Here is a 15,730-nt window from a genome sequence, read left to right as displayed (position 1 = left end):
CAAAAATAAACGCTTATTTGACTAAATGTGTATAATAATATTAAAATCACAGCATACCCACCAAACACTACATCAGGTTTTTCTACATTTACAATATATAAGTTAAAACGATTACCATCACATTGACAAATAAAGCTATTAATACCCAACAAACGTAGAATTGATGAATTTTTAAGCGGATATATAATTGTTGCCAGATACACTGATATATTATTATCACGAAACCCGGTGAACAACACAAAGACAAGCAACAGGTAAGCAGGCCAATCATGGCACAGTGGAAACAGTGCAGTAGTAAATCAAATCAAACATTTTAAGTGCATTTAGGATAGATTGCTTCTTAAACGGCAGGTTAATTAAACAAATAACACAAGCATCACAATATTTTTTAAAACAAATTCACATAAACTTAAGAAAACACCATACTTTTTCACAAGTTCAACAGTATAGATATATGCAGGTGTATCCTAAAACTAGGATTGGCTGAGGCTATACTGTGCTCTACTTGTTTAACACTAATACTGTCAGACATATTGTTTTACAGTTTTGCTAAAGGCAGGCTGATGTTTTAATGAGGTATTTCTGTGTTCACTTTGGCCGTAACCAGAGGCTTGAATATCTTGAACAGAAATTGGAAAGATTTCTTCGATTCCGTCTTTCACTTTTCCTTTAGTCAGAACAGCACCATCTGAAACAGTTGTGCGGCTTCTCTTGCTTGAACGAGAAGGTATTACTTTTGCCGGACTGCTACGTGTGGAAGTGGGCTTATTAATTTGTTCGCGCACCAAGCTTAAGTGGCTCTTTTTGGACTCGATTCCAGTGCCTTGGAATTCCTGGTAAAACAACAAACCAAAATTTAAAACAAACTTCAAGAAATGGCAACAGAATCTTGGTAGAACAATTTACCTGAGGAGGAAGAATGTTGGACGCATACATTTGGCTCTGACTGCCATTAAGCCATGTTTTTGATGATGAATCAAAGAGTTGATGAGCCATAAGCTGATTACGTGTCAGTGGTGCCGTGCTCTTCATGTTTCCAGCTCTTTTGCGCCACTTTAAATTATAGTATAAATGTTCACTTTTCTAATAGTATTTTTATAGTGTTATTTTTCTAATTAGAGAAAGAATAGTCATGTTTTAAAATAAATGAAACAGGTTATGGACTTAAATGTATACTGTTCATTATAATGATAATAATAAATGTTATTTAGTAGTAATACTAACACTATCTTTTGTAGAAAGTTTGCTGTGCATTTCTATATTACTTGAGTCAGCCCCAAGCTTTTTAGTCTGAAAACCCTTGGTCTAGGTTCAACTTTATTTTGAGAAAATTGTTCAAGCATATGCTGTTTGAAAAGAGGACTGACAGGAGTTTTGCAGGTTTCTAAGCAATTGCACCCTGGTTTTATCTCAACATTCACTAAATACCCTGATACAACCCCTTAAATAATTAGACCTAATATATACCTAGGAAGACTATTAATACCAAATGCGGCAATCCAAAAGAAACCTTCCGTTAACAATCCAAAACATTTAAAAATATGTTTTACCCGAAAAAGAAAGAGTCTACCCTCACAGGCTTTGTGTCCCCAAGTTGCAGCAGTTTGAAGCGGAGTTTCACCAAGCTTATCAGTAGAGTTAATAAGGGGTCCTAAAAAATAAAATGTAACATCATAAAGCATCTACTAATGATAATTTTACATCCTAAATCCGCACTATCCTGAGTTTGAATTATGTGTACTTTACAAAATTATTTATAATATCTATGCAGTATTATGGAACAAATAGCTGGCTCAACACTACAATAGTGTATATAAAAAGGCTATTTTGTAATTATATGATATACACTACCGGTGAAAAACCAGCCTACCTTTTTACAAGCAAATTTAATGATTTTACTAAAGATAGAGTGATACATTACCATATATGTGGTATACAAAAAAAATTGGTTATTTTGTGTTGGTTAGTAAAAACCTAAAAAATTATTATATCGGTCAAAATATTGAATTTTGGTTGGTCTTCAGATTTTAACAATGTGATAAAAATTTGCCTTTACCCGCACAATACTGCAGGAGTAGCTCTATGGATGCATTCTGGCCATTGGCAGCAGCGACATGAAGAACATTTCGACCATGTTTGGTAGTAGCCATTATGTCCACTCCTGTAGACAGATATTGAAGAGCATTAGAGAGAGAATTTTTTTTTTGAATGGAGAGTTCGTAAATCATATTTTTGTGTTCTTTTATAGACAGTATCTATATTAATGGTCAAAACAAATTGTTTTTTTTCATTTTTGCGTTATCTTTTTACTAGAAAAAGCGCTATCCCGCAGTTTGATACACATCATTTCGACTGACCTATGACTTGTAGTAAAACGAATTTCCATACACCTGTGGGAAATCTTCTTAAAGTTAAATTATCCATTATTATATATGGAGCAACAACCAACGAGTTAAACTTTTTTATTTTATTTTACTTGTGCTTTGCAGAGACAGTAGAATTAATATTTAAAACAAGAATAGGTATAACTAGATAACAATTTAATAATATTAATATGAAATAACGCACATTTTGGTTGGGGTAATAATAGCATACATATGGAATATATATGCATATTATGAGCAAAGCCCATTACAAAATCTAAACAGTACAGATGTTTTATCGCAAGCGAGGAAACACCTATAACTGAAGTGTACAGTCTCTTATTATTATGCCGCACAGCACTACGCATACTCTTTGTTGTGTTCTCCCACAGCATAAATTGTTTTGTTTACATCTAAATATTATTCAGCTTAGCTTATTCCTATTAATTTGGAACTAAAATGGTGAATCAAAGGCTTAAGATTTTGAAGAGGTTATACTTTCTTTTGTTTCGCAATATTTAAAGGTATATTTGCAGGTTCTAATTTTCCTTTGAGAGAAACTGATTAAAAGAAAAATCGGCTGAACAACACTCGCAGAGTACATTTTTAAAGTATTATGGGCCTAAATTTTGAACCTAACAGAAATGTGTTTAACAGAGGCCGACAAGCCATAGGTATCATAGGTAGCTTAAGTTAGGGTTCGATTCAAGTTTTTTCATCCACAGGCCGTTTGAAGGTGTTGTAAAATATTTCGTAGTTCAACAAAAGAAATAATTACTATGGAAATATATACAAATGAGTTTTGACCTCATAGTGTTTGGAGAGCAAAAAACGAAATTATTTGTTGCAATCTTAAGTCCATCCTGCACTAAATAACTACTGATGTGAACTGTAAATTCAAGTTAACCACAGCCATATCAACTGGAAAATGCTTATGACTTGGCAAGCTTTTGAATTAGTTGGTTCTTACCAGTTTGTAGTAAAGCCTGTATGAGCGTAATGTGGCCTCTATGCACAGCAACATACAATGCAATGGCTGCCCTGGATAGAAAACACTCCTTTTTTGCTTCTGGCAACATTTGTTTGATGTTGGGATTTCGATAGTTGCTGTCAACTGTCACTCCCAGTTCCATGACCTGGCCATATTAAGGACAGTTTTAAAACATTAAACCAAATCCTATATATTACACTTGTCAATTTATTAAGGACATAAAAGTGTCAACTAATTTCTACCAAAGTTTAGTCCTACCAGTTGTACCTAATTTACTGCAGGCCCTTTTAACTATAAATCTAATCTTAATTTTGTTTAAAGTAAAAAAAGAAGATAATTGAAATAAATTAAAACAAATTGTGTTGGGTCTGTTCAAAATATGTTTTATGACACACAGTTACCAAGTTATGCTTGGTAGAGCTCTGTAGCACATATAAAATATATACTTATTTAGAAATAATCACCCCATCCGTCAGAAATCAGTGCAGTTCTAAGCAAAAAGGTCTACGACAATCAGTGCATTCAAAGAATCAAAAAGTCTGACTTTTAGACTTTGAGGTCTTGGACAATGCACTAATTTGCATTAACAAATGTGCATAAGTAGATTAAGTTTAACAATACTTGACCCAACCAAACCCAAACGCTAACCAGCGCCCTAACCCAAATAATGTGCGATAATTTAATAATTATAACGCTTCAGGCCCCAATACCTCAATTTGTGACGTAATAATCTTAAATACAATGGACGAGAAACCATCCGAGTTTGGGCTTTTTCCCCCAGCATTTAAAGAATTATAAAAATAACGCACATTATTTGGGTTAGGGTTTAGGTGGGTCAAGTGTTATTAATCCTATCTCATATTTTCTGAACTTTTATTGAATATTTTTAATTTATCTTCGCCGGAAGTTTACCTAAAGGTCCAAATCAGTGCATTGCCAGGACCTCAAGGTCTAAAAGTCTAGACTTTTCTGCCATTGGATGCCCTGATTGCCGTAGACCTTTTTGCTTAGAAAAGCACTGATTTCTAACGGATCGGGTGAAATAATGCACATTTTTTGTTGGAATTGCTTACATCTGAAATGTTGCCTCTGGCACAAGCACGTATAAGCGAGGCCCAGGACTTCCAAATATTTAAGGTTAAACGTGCCCCAGTTACTACATCATGGTGCCTGAATGTACTGCTGTCTTCCATATCACCTAAAACAACAGAACTGTTTAATATTCTAACTTAAAAATTGCACAAACTGTATATATTTCTTGTATGATTGCTACTATTTTGTAAAATAATTGAGGTAAATAAACAGGACTTTTAACCCTTTGTGGTCACCCTAGGATGATATAATTGTTAAATTCAATCCTACATCATATATGTATTTCAAACCAAATAAAGCCAGTATAATACATGTGGTCGATGTTAAAAGCGCAGATACACTTTTGTAGTTTTTGCATCTAAATTCATTTTCATTTATAGTGGGAACTGGGTAGTGAAAAATGTACAACTAAAATTATATATGTTGACAATAAAACATTGACTCCAGACGTAAGACCAAAAAAATAAACAACATCAATATCGGAATAAAACACACTTCCGAATAAGACCAAAATAGCACTAATACCTAATAGTAGTAATTCAAAAAAAACGACCTTAACCTGTCCAAATACCACCTAAATGGCCAGAATCAGGCCTATATTACATTTTAGCTAGACCCGAACCCCACCCCTAAGTACATCACTAACTCGCAACTTCTTTAATAATTTCAATGCTAACGGGGTGGCTGACTTGGTGACCTTCGGGTCTTATGTCACCCTGTACGTTTATTTTATTTCATTTCTTTGTATTTGTTTTCCAAAATCACTACAAAACATGCAAATAAAACATCTATCTATCTAAATCTAACCCATTTTCTAACCCCACCCATTACCCATCAATAACCCGAAAAAATATGATGCCAAAACAGCGGCGCCATTCAAACTAGGGCGCCCAAGCATCGACTCCATAACAGCCGATGCCCGACCCATGTCCCCAATTGTCCCATACCCTCTCCCTACAGTTTGAGGCTTATTTTGACCTATTAGGCTTTATTCCGATAAATGTAGAACTTATTCTGTTGCAGGTATTATGGCGTATTCAGCTTTGTTATGTCATTCTTTTAAATACTGTGGTTTTATAGATTTTTCTGCTTCAGGTCTTATTCTGTGTTCCCTAAAACATGTGATTGGCCTGCTATCTCAGTTTGTTACAAGTTGTAAAAAAATTACCCAATGTTTTCAAGTATATAATCATGAAAAATGCAAAGGGTTAACATTAATCCATGTTACAGGTTATTTGTTGTTCTTACAGGACATGCTCACTTTGTGTCGCTTTTAGTATATAATTTAAACTACCTTTATTTTACACTGTTACTTCAAAAAAACTTTAACAGTTTTCTTTTTTTGTGTATAATTACAATATAGTTAACAGAGTCTGTAACATTTAACAAATTTTAGCATTGTCACAAAACCCTAGCACTTGATGAATTCAATATTACCTTGGTCAAGGTACATAATTCTCTGTAAATGTGTTGGAATCCCTGCAATCAGTTCAAGTCGGACTTTTAAATCTCCAATCTTTGTGGAACTGGATACCCCACTAATTGGGAATACCTCATTAGTTTCAACAGAATAAACTTCAATATTAAAATGCTTGTGCATTTTACCAGTTTTAGGTTTATAGCCCAAGTTAATTAAGAGCTGCACTGGCTATGTTGTTACACTGTCACACTGACAGGTCCTACCATCTGAAATAAACAGGCACAATAAATACAGTCCACAATTTTAACTTGTATAGGTCGCTATACAAATAATATAACAGCATTGTTTTAATTTGCACTCCTTGTCATTTAGTTGACAAACACAGTCCAAAAAGCACTAACAAATTGTACATATTGTTGGTTGTTTAGAATTACTGTTCAATGCAATAATTTTTAACGAAATGCTTTAACAATAACAAGAACAGAAATTTGCATTAACTAGTTTGCACACAGCAGAAAAATTACCAGTTAATCTAATATTACAGTTTAACACATGTGCAGACATAACAAAAACAAAAATCTATATGTATATTAATTGGCTTTCATATCCTCTTGGCATGATTTCTACCAGGATATTATTGTGGTATTTGACTCTGGAAAGTCAAGTTTGTATTTATCTGCTGGCAATTTATTGCTTCTGTTTCTTCTGATCATCATCATTATCATCTTTGTTTTCATTTGATTCAGTGTTGCTGGTCTCAGAGCTACCTCCAGACGACTCTTTCTCAGATGCCATCTTCTTGTAGGCCATTTCGAAAAGTTTCAAGCTCTTTTGTTGGACGTTTGAAAACGCTTGGCGGATTTCTTCCACATCCTTATTGTCTTTATCAGCTAACAATTCTCGGAGATTGGTGATTTCTCCCTTGATGGCTTCGCTCTCATCCTTGGGAATTTGATCCTTAAATTCTTCCATCTTTGTTTCTGTGTCGTGAACAACATTTTCGGCTTGATTTACAATTTCTACCTTTTCTTTGCGCTTTTTGTCTTCTTCCGCATACTCCTCTGCTTTCTTCACCATGTTTTCAATTTCATCCTTGCTAAGACCGCCTGACGACTGAATGACGATTTGCTGCTCACGGCCAGTACCTTTGTCCTTTGCGGAAACGTTCACAATACCATTGGCATCAATGTCAAAAGTAACCTCAATCTGGGGAACACCACGCGGTGCAGGTGGAATTCCAACCAATTGAAATTGTCCAAGAAGTTTGTTGTCCAAGGCCATTTCACGCTCACCCTGGTGGACTTTAATCTCGACTTGGGTTTGGCCATCGGCAGCTGTACTGAAAACCTGACCCTTTTTCGTTGGAATTGTGGTGTTTCTCTCAATAAGTTTGGTGAACACACCACCAAGTGTCTCGATACCAAGGGAAAGTGGAGTAACGTCAAGAAGGAGGACATCTGTAACATTACCAGCCAACACACCACCTTGGATGGCAGCGCCCATAGCAACAGCTTCATCAGGATTAACAGACTTTGTGGGGGTTTTACCAAATACATTCTTCACTGTTTCCTGTACTTTTGGCATTCGGGTCATACCACCAACAAGAATGATTTCGCTAATGTCACTTTTTGAAACCTCCGCATCTTGAATTGCCTTTTCGCAAGGCTTAATCGTGCGTTTGATAAGATCGCCAACAAGTTGCTCCAGCTGAGACCTAGACATTTTTATGTTCATATGTTTGGGGCCACTCGCATCCATTGTAAGATAAGGCAGATTGATTTCGGTTTGAAGTGAAGATGAGAGTTCCATTTTAGCCTTTTCCGCTTCTTCTTTTACTCTTTGCATGGCACGCTTGTCTTTCTTTAAGTCAATTCCTTGATCCTTTAAGAACTGCTTTACAAGGAAGGCCACAAGTGTGTTATCAAAGTCTTCACCACCAAGCAAAGTGTCCCCATTTGTGGATTTTACTTCGAACACTCCCTTTTGAATTTCAAGAAGTGAAACATCAAAGGTTCCGCCACCCAAATCATACACAGCAATGATTTTGTCATCGGTCTTGTCCAAGCCATAGGCAAGAGCAGCAGCAGTGGGCTCATTAATGACACGAAGAACATTAAGGCCCGAAATTTGTCCTGCGTCTTTTGTGGCTTGGCGCTGAGAGTCATTAAAATAAGCAGGTACTGTGATCACAGCATTTTTTACGGGTTGGTTAAGGTAGCTTTCAGCTGTTTCCTTCATCTTAGTTAGCACAAATGCACCAATTTGTGATGGCGAGTACCTTTTGCCATCGCTTCCCTCAACCCAAGCATCGCCATTCGAAGCCTTTATAATCTTAAAAGTGGATGTTTTCAGTTCCTTTTGAATTTCTGGATCCTCAAATCTTCGTCCGATTAAGCGCTTGGTCGCATAGAAAGTGTTTTCAGGATTTGTAACAGCTTGACGTCTCGCTGGGGTTCCAGCCAATCTTTCACCTTCATCTGTAAAAGCAATAATGGATGGGGTGGTTCTGGATCCTTCGGCATTTTCCAAAACCTTGGCCTGTTTTCCTTCCATAACAGCGACACAGGAATTGGTGGTTCCCAAATCGATACCAATGACTGCGCCCCGAATTGCATCTGACGCGTAGGATCTGGTGTTGCAGAGACGATTACACATTGAGGTAAGATTAGTGTTTTTTTGAAGATTGGCCGCTTTGATATGGGAATTTCTCTTCAGAAAACTTTGGCATATTCTTTTCTGATGGTGGAAAAACGAGCGACTTGCACTGGACAACATTTTGTTTTTGTTTATTATAAATTTAATATTAAAAAGGAAAACTACAACACAATATGTCTGAAATTTAAAGGTTACAATTGAGAGAATACCTTAATCATCTTAACATTCATTTGCACCTGGTTAAGATGTTATTTTATTGATAAATATGACAGGATATGTTGCGGTCCACATGTTTGTTGCTTTTGTTTGCAGCTTTCAGCAAACATTCTGGTTGAGGTTGCATAATTGGATTTTATTTCTAAAAGTATGGGCGTTGGTCTAGAATTCTACCACTTTTTTAGGTACAGTAGCGAAACCAGTTGTAAAAATGTAAATTGGAAACTGGAAGAATAAATATAATAATACTTGACCCACCTAAACCTATGAACGCGCACCTTAACTCAAATAATATGCGGTAATTTAATAATTATTCGAACTCGTGGTAGCCTTCTAGATCAGCGCCAAAGTATGTGTTGTTTTAAAAATTAAATCTCTAATTTGTTCAACACAATTAGTGTGGGAAAAATCGATATATTAACGGATTTAAAGCTACCGTAAATTATGATGAATCGGCAATCAGTTACACGTGTGCAAAAACTTCGGCGAACTTAACACAAATGTCAATCTAAAAAAATGGTAGTTTGTTGATACTTGTCTAACAATACTAATGATGAAATTTATGGCATAATTACACTGCGCCAATAACGTATATGAAACATGCATGACTCCGACTGAAGGCATTAACCCATGTGCTCTTCCTGTGCTAGCAACCGACCTCTGGCAACGTGAGTCCGGATTTTTACATGACGCAATTTTCAGGAACATTCTGAAATCAAATTAAAATAAAAACGATTGTCATCACTTTGTTAAATTTAAATAAACATTTTTCGATCGCTTATTATATATACTGTTTTATAAAACAACCTTATAAAGCACATTTTTGGACTTTAAACTAATTTTTGGACCCTTAAAAAATATATTTCACTTGTGCACTTTATGAGTGATTTTATTTTTCTTCCCAATTTTTTTTTTCAATTGCCGGGGTATGGATGAGGTGTGTTAAGTTACACCGGCTATTACATATATTTAATTTAACACAACAACCTAGGCCACATAATTAGTAAACAGCAGTAAACTTTACTTCTTAGGTCTTGCGCGCATTAGTGGGATCATGAATAAAATTTGTCAACAAAACTAAGACCACGCAAACACATGTTTGTAAACAAATAACATAAATTAACGCTACATAATTATTTTCCTGTATCAAGCGCTTTTCGGTGTTGTAGTCGATAAACGGTTATTTTTAAAAACGTTTTACGGGATATGGTCATTTTGGAGACCGTTTGCTCTTGCTCTTTTCTACTAGGGCGATTATTTTTTGACATTCAAAATTTTGTCAAAATTTAGTTTACACGCTAGGTCAAAATTTGTCAAAATTATTTCAATTAAAAATTGTTTACATTTACATAATGCCCAAAAATCGTTACAAAATTAACAAACACTGCAACCTTAGTCGATTAATTACTAATTTCCACACTAGCTAGGTGTGTATAAATTTCTACGTTTGAATTTGTTTTGTTTTTTTCTTATAAGATTTTATTGTTAGCCCTATGCAAGTTCCAATCACAATCAAAAATGCAAGCTACATGATTTCCGAAACGAGGAAACGCTCAAAAATGTGCTACATAACTTTTTCAAAATTTATGTCAATCTTCCTATAACTTAATCAACGTAGGCCTATATGCGTTTTACTGCATGTTAACTGAGTATAAATACTTTACGAACTTTAACATAAACATAGCGTCAGGTAAATACCGGTACAATTGAAATTACAGTTTTCGCTACGTTGAATAAGAATTAAAGAAATGTTGGCCCATACCCAATAGATTTGAAAACTTTGTATGTGACAAATATACTAGCGTCGTGACCAGGCGCGGATCTAGGATTTTAGTTTGGGGAGGGCCATGCTTTTTTTTCAGATATGACGTCACAATTTTTTCAGATATGACGTCACAAAAGTATACCATTGCGTGACGTCATAATTTAGGTAAAAATAACATCGGCTGGCCGAATAAACTAACTCCTGCAAAATAACGCGAAAAACAGACCTTTTGAAAGCACGAAAAAGTAATAAGGTTAGCCTCTACAGTGGGCCGGTTTCCTAGTTTGATCCGGTATGAAGAATATCGCTGAAAGACGCTGCCATGTCTATTATCTATACATCTTGCTTTTTCCCGAAAAGGCGAGAGCAACCGCACATGCCACCGAAAAAGCGCCGAGGCCACGTCGCAATAAAACCATAGCGCTGTCTGCTGCGGTCAGCTGTGGTTTTTTCATGACACTTCTCTCAATTTTTAAGTTACTGTAGTTGGTTTTTGCCAAATAAGGTTGCTGAAATGAGCAAAACTCTATGCAGAGTTAATCCTAACATTGGATAGGTTATTAAAATCCTTACACAAGGGTCGGCAACCTTTGTGTAGTATAGTCGCGGGCCAAAAGCAAACTCAGAAAGGTCTCTGCGGGCCGCACAACATATGTTAAATGAGATTTTATGTTATTACAGCTTTATAACAAATGTTAATCAGGTGGGCCTCGGATTTTTTTGCACTTTAAAAACGTGTTTATAATTACTTTTAAGGAGGCAGTAAAGTCTTGGCGCAAATTCGCTAAAAAAGCGTATACTTGGTTTAAAATTCGAGTCCACACGTCGCCATCCCCCTACTACTATTAAAAACGTGTAATAAAACTACTTTGAGAAAACGCGATAAATTTTAACGCGATTAGTTAATCTATTTTAGTGTTTGTTAACCATTTGGGGCACACCTGGCGAGCGAAGCGAGCGCGATTTTTTTGGTATACCGGTATTTCTTTTAAATTTCTTGTTTTTGTTACATTTAAAAAAAAATGGTTAAAAAATATTTGTCGATTATGTTTGAATACGTTTTTCGTTTGTCCGCGACGCACTTGGCAGCTTTCCACGGCGCAACAGTAAAGAAGCGCTGATCTAGTTCAAAAAGAGCATCAAAACGTAAACACACTGGATGTATAAAGATCATTAGCGCAAAGCGCGAAAATTTTTTGCATTTACACACTTAAAATAGTCAAAAAGTATTTAAAATGGACTCGTGTCTAATTTGTCAAAGAGGCGGCGGGCCGGATGAAGTATATTGGCAGGCTGGTTCTGATACAGATTTGCATTAACAACAAAAAAGCTTTTAATTGAACTTGGATATAAGTTAGTTATTATATAGTCGAGGTTAGCGTACGGTCACTTAAGCCGTCTCTGCAAATCTGAAAAACACCGCTTTGCGCGAGTGCGCGAAACGAATTTTACCATTTTTTTGAAATATTCATTATATGGCGCCATAAGCTCGTACACCACTACAAAGCTTAAAAATATGTCTTATTTTGGCGAAAATAGACCATACTACCTAGGGAAACGCGAAAATAAGCTGCCTATTAAGTAACAAAAATGTACATATTTTTTAGTTTGGCGGGGGCCATGGCCGTGGTTAAGCCTTTATCAATAGTAACTTTAGATTATTTTGAACAACATGATTTGCAATAATTAATTAAAAAAATCAATTACTTTTACAAAATGCTTTCGTCCGTATAAAGCGTTTTTATTTGTCACCACAGTTCTACTTTTGGTAACCTAATCGCTTCCCGTAATCGTTTTTTAAAACAGCTTCAGAAAGGCTAGATCACGTTGTTAAGACACATACGCAGATGTATGCCACTGTACATGTTTCACTGGTTTTACACCCATGATATTTGTTATATTGAGCACAACTGTAGGCCTATGCATATGATTCAAAGTTAAACGAAATTATTGTAAACATTTATTATATGCAAAACAGCTTATACCCAGCAGAATAAACAACGGCAACAACAATAAATTACAAAAAATACATTTCGATAAAAATGCAATAGAAAATGTTACAGGAACTAGCAGTTAGCGCCGATAATTTACAAAAACAAATGGCGGGCACGATTCTTCATGTACAGTACACTTTAGCCCGCGGATTTTCCTTTGCGGGATTGTCTCGGTCGTCAAATACGCCACCAAAACGTTAAGGCGAGCATTGCGTTGTGACCAGTTTAACATCCGAACGAACGTTGCTATACTTTCACCAGACCGGTAGCTGTGTCGTAAGGTTGTTGTTTGGAAATCCTGGCGACTCGCTCCACATGCTGAAAACAAAAACGAGTGGCTTGAGTTATTTTAAAAATATGGTTTTGGCAAACAAGTTGCTAGGCCATTGACCCAGCAGCTGTATGGCTGCTCACAAACCACCTATAGGCTAAATGTTCGCGACAATTTAGAATGCCACATTGCAAAGAAAAACATTAACTTGAAAGTTTGGCAGAAAGATTGATTTGACTGTTTTTTAAAGAAGTCACGATGTACGCTAGTCTTTTACCGCGGCGGGAATAACATTTTTAGGAACGTCTTAAGCGTAAATTGCCTTTAAATGTAATTACTTTATATGTAATGACGTCATGCACACTTGAAGTACGCGTGACGAGACGTGGCAGCGCCGACACGGCGGCGACTTTGATGGCGACAGGGTCGCAAAAGACCGATAACTTTTGTCTTTTGCGTTGGCCATTCTCGTTTCGCCCCAATTACCGAAAGTGATTGCTAAACGTGACTCGGACAGTCGGGTGTCGCAACGCGTCGCTATAATCGCCCGCCAATTACAAGGCGGCCCCGGGTAAGCCGCTCAACTTTGACTTTGTGCGTGCACGACAACAACGGGCTTTCGCGACCCGCGATCGCTGAGTTGCCGGTGGAACAACAGTTAAGCGGTTCGACGCGCGGTCCCAAGTCCACGAAACGTTGACAGCCGGCCGCAAGTGTCGCAAACCGCGGGCGCTAAATCGCATGTTTCGCCTCAAACACCGCCACATAATCCTCTCGCTAGGTAAGCGCGCATATTGCGGCACCTTATCCGCGGCGAATGCGGCGCCTTGGCCGATGCAGTTCTCGAAACTCGGGTCTTAAAAAGAGCCTCTTTTGTTGCGCCCGTTTAGCTGCGGATTACCGGATGCCAGAACGTGTTTTGGAGGTGTCGCAAGCCGGCTACCGGTGCGATGGCTAAACAGAGGCAAGGCCGATTTGTAGAAATCCGTGCACCGCATTTGTGCCCGAAGCTAAAGATCCTTATCGGGTTTTATGGGGCTGATCTCCGAAAAGCCTCCTAACGCTGTTTGAAATAACGAATACAGTAGCAGCCGTTTCTCATACCTTTTTGTTGGCGCAAAGGTGGTTTCTGGTGGCGGTTCTGGAGACGAGTCTGAAAGAATAAAACATGCTTACCTGAAACGACATTGTACGTGCTTTAGAGGGTCATTTTTGTAGTTTTCAAACCTACATTGTTTATTTGACGACCAACAGACTAAATTGTTTAAAGCTTTTGGTTTGCGATTTCCATGCATAATAATAAAATATTGATTCATTATTTTTAGTTGTGCAACATCATTTTTTTATCTGGTTGTTCGCTTTAGTTTGAAGAGTGGTAAATGTTATTGCGTCTCCGTAACTAAAACAAAGGCCAAAAAACCTAAACGCAAGCTTTATAACAAAAGTGCAAACTAAACAAATGCGGTACACACCCTCGTATTTTGGGAAGTAAAACTCCGCTGGCTCGCTGGCGGTTTCACTGCAATTTCCAGTTGAAGTTGCTCTGTCGTTTCCACGTGAACCGACATCAGCATAGGAAATTGGAGGAGTCGAATACACTGGTCCGAATTGCGACTGATTGTTTGGCCAGTCTGTATGATTTGCTGTCGTCTGTTGGGTTGGCGCAGACTGAAAGTAAGGCTCTTGATGCTTTATGATGTCATAATAGTTTCTGGATTGCGTCTGTTGTGATTGAAAATGGAAGTTAATATCTTGAGGTTTAATTGGTGCAAGGCGAGAGGGGTTGGCCTGGTAAGAACTGCAGCTACTTGCAAATGGCAAGGACGGCGCAAATTCTTCTGGGTTTGCCGGCAGTGTGGATGGGAATTCAGTTTGTCCTTGTTGGCAGAGCGTACTTGCGTTAAATGCTGATCGACCTGTAGCTGAAAGGCACGTCGCACTCGTAATTTGCTGATTACTGCTAGCGGGAAAGCAAAAATCAGTTGATCCAGGTTTGAAATAAGTGATGGTACGCTGGGAATCGCCTTGATATTCCATAGGTCGCCCAATATCGACGATGTTCGTAATATTAGTAACTGGATTTTCGGACAGACTGCTGGAAAGATCTGCGTCAGCGTCAAGGGTACTTTCGTTGGCGTCGTCTGAAACAGACAAGGTCAGTTGTTTTTTATACTAACCAGTTTATTCACAAACTGCATGATTGTATAAACGTTAGATTTGGTATTGGAACAAACATGACTGACAGCATCAAGGTAAAGAAGCTTGTCCTAAAATGAGATTTCTAATTTTGGGAATAATTACTAATTTATTTCTACCTGTAATGGAACAATCGTCTATTGGCTGTGTTTGTTGACTTGATGAATCGCTCGGCTTGTGCTTCGGCACCCAGGTCATTTTGTTTTCTTTCTTCAATCTTCTTCGGGCGTTGGCAAACCAAGTCGATACCTGGCCGTATATAAACTGTTAAATTTCGAAAAACTATCAGTATAAAAATATGACCCAAATGTGAGTCGTAAATCTTGCAGTTGTTGAATTTGGCAATAATATGTTTTTAAACTCACCTGCGTAAGAGTCATTTTAGAGACGACGGCTAGCATCACTTTTTCTCCTTTGGTCGGGTAGGGGTTTTTGCTGTGCTCGTGAAGCCATGTCTTCAGGGTGCTGGTTGATTCTCGGGTGGCGTTTTTGCGGTGGATCGCTGCGTTATGAGCGCTGGTCGAAATGTATCTGTATAGGAAAACAAATCACGCTTATTGTCAATCGGCTTTATGGCTTTTATCCTGTAAAAATGTAATGAGACTTGTGTACAGCTCTATGATCGAAATACCTGTTCCGTGTAATTAAGAGATTTTTTATAATAAAAATTGTGTTTTAGTGAGAAACAATAATTTAAGATAAAGAGTCCTAAACTAATACAAACAATGTGAAACATAGTAGAAAGAGTAGAAAATTCTACCAAAACA

The 15,730-nt window shown here is 37.3% G+C and overlaps 2 protein-coding genes across 2 annotated transcripts; both read right to left on the bottom strand.

Annotated features, from left to right (window-relative positions):
- Positions 1-2: 2 nt before the first annotated feature.
- Positions 3-6,078, bottom strand: LOC146161167 (uncharacterized). The gene is made up of 7 exons (XM_083383441.1): positions 5,884-6,078; positions 4,428-4,552; positions 3,334-3,499; positions 2,057-2,161; positions 1,551-1,651; positions 907-1,053; positions 3-833 (listed from the first exon to the last, which is right to left on the bottom strand). Exons 1-7 carry the CDS (start codon positions 6,044-6,046, stop codon positions 525-527), a joined length of 1,116 nt encoding a protein of 371 aa, XP_083239567.1. The 5' UTR covers positions 6,047-6,078; the 3' UTR covers positions 3-524.
- Positions 6,079-6,133: 55 nt separating this feature from the next.
- On the bottom strand, positions 6,134-8,694 carry LOC146161166 (stress-70 protein, mitochondrial-like). The gene has a single exon (XM_083383438.1). It carries the CDS (start codon positions 8,639-8,641, stop codon positions 6,554-6,556), a length of 2,088 nt encoding a protein of 695 aa, XP_083239564.1. The 5' UTR covers positions 8,642-8,694; the 3' UTR covers positions 6,134-6,553.
- Between the last annotated feature and the right edge of the window lie 7,036 nt (positions 8,695-15,730).

This window comes from Ascidiella aspersa, chromosome 3 (assembly GCF_963924565.1).
Source record: "Ascidiella aspersa chromosome 3, kaAscAspe10.2, whole genome shotgun sequence".
NCBI lineage: Eukaryota > Metazoa > Chordata > Ascidiacea > Phlebobranchia > Ascidiidae > Ascidiella > Ascidiella aspersa.
Note: the sequence above shows the minus strand (reverse complement) of the source record. Positions and strands in the feature narration are given on the sequence as shown.

Coding starts and splice junctions, on each gene's coding strand:
- LOC146161167 (XM_083383441.1), bottom strand. CDS start 6,046: ATGCACAAGCATTTTAATATTGAAGTTTATTCTGTTGAAACTAATGAG. Junction 4,553..5,883: donor AATTATGTACCTTGACCAAG/GTAATATTGAAT, acceptor CTGTTGTTTTAG/GTGATATGGAAGACAGCAGT. Junction 2,162..3,333: donor ACAGGCTTTACTACAAACTG/GTAAGAACCAAC, acceptor ATCTGTCTACAG/GAGTGGACATAATGGCTACT.
- LOC146161166 (XM_083383438.1), bottom strand. CDS start 8,641: ATGTTGTCCAGTGCAAGTCGCTCGTTTTTCCACCATCAGAAAAGAATA.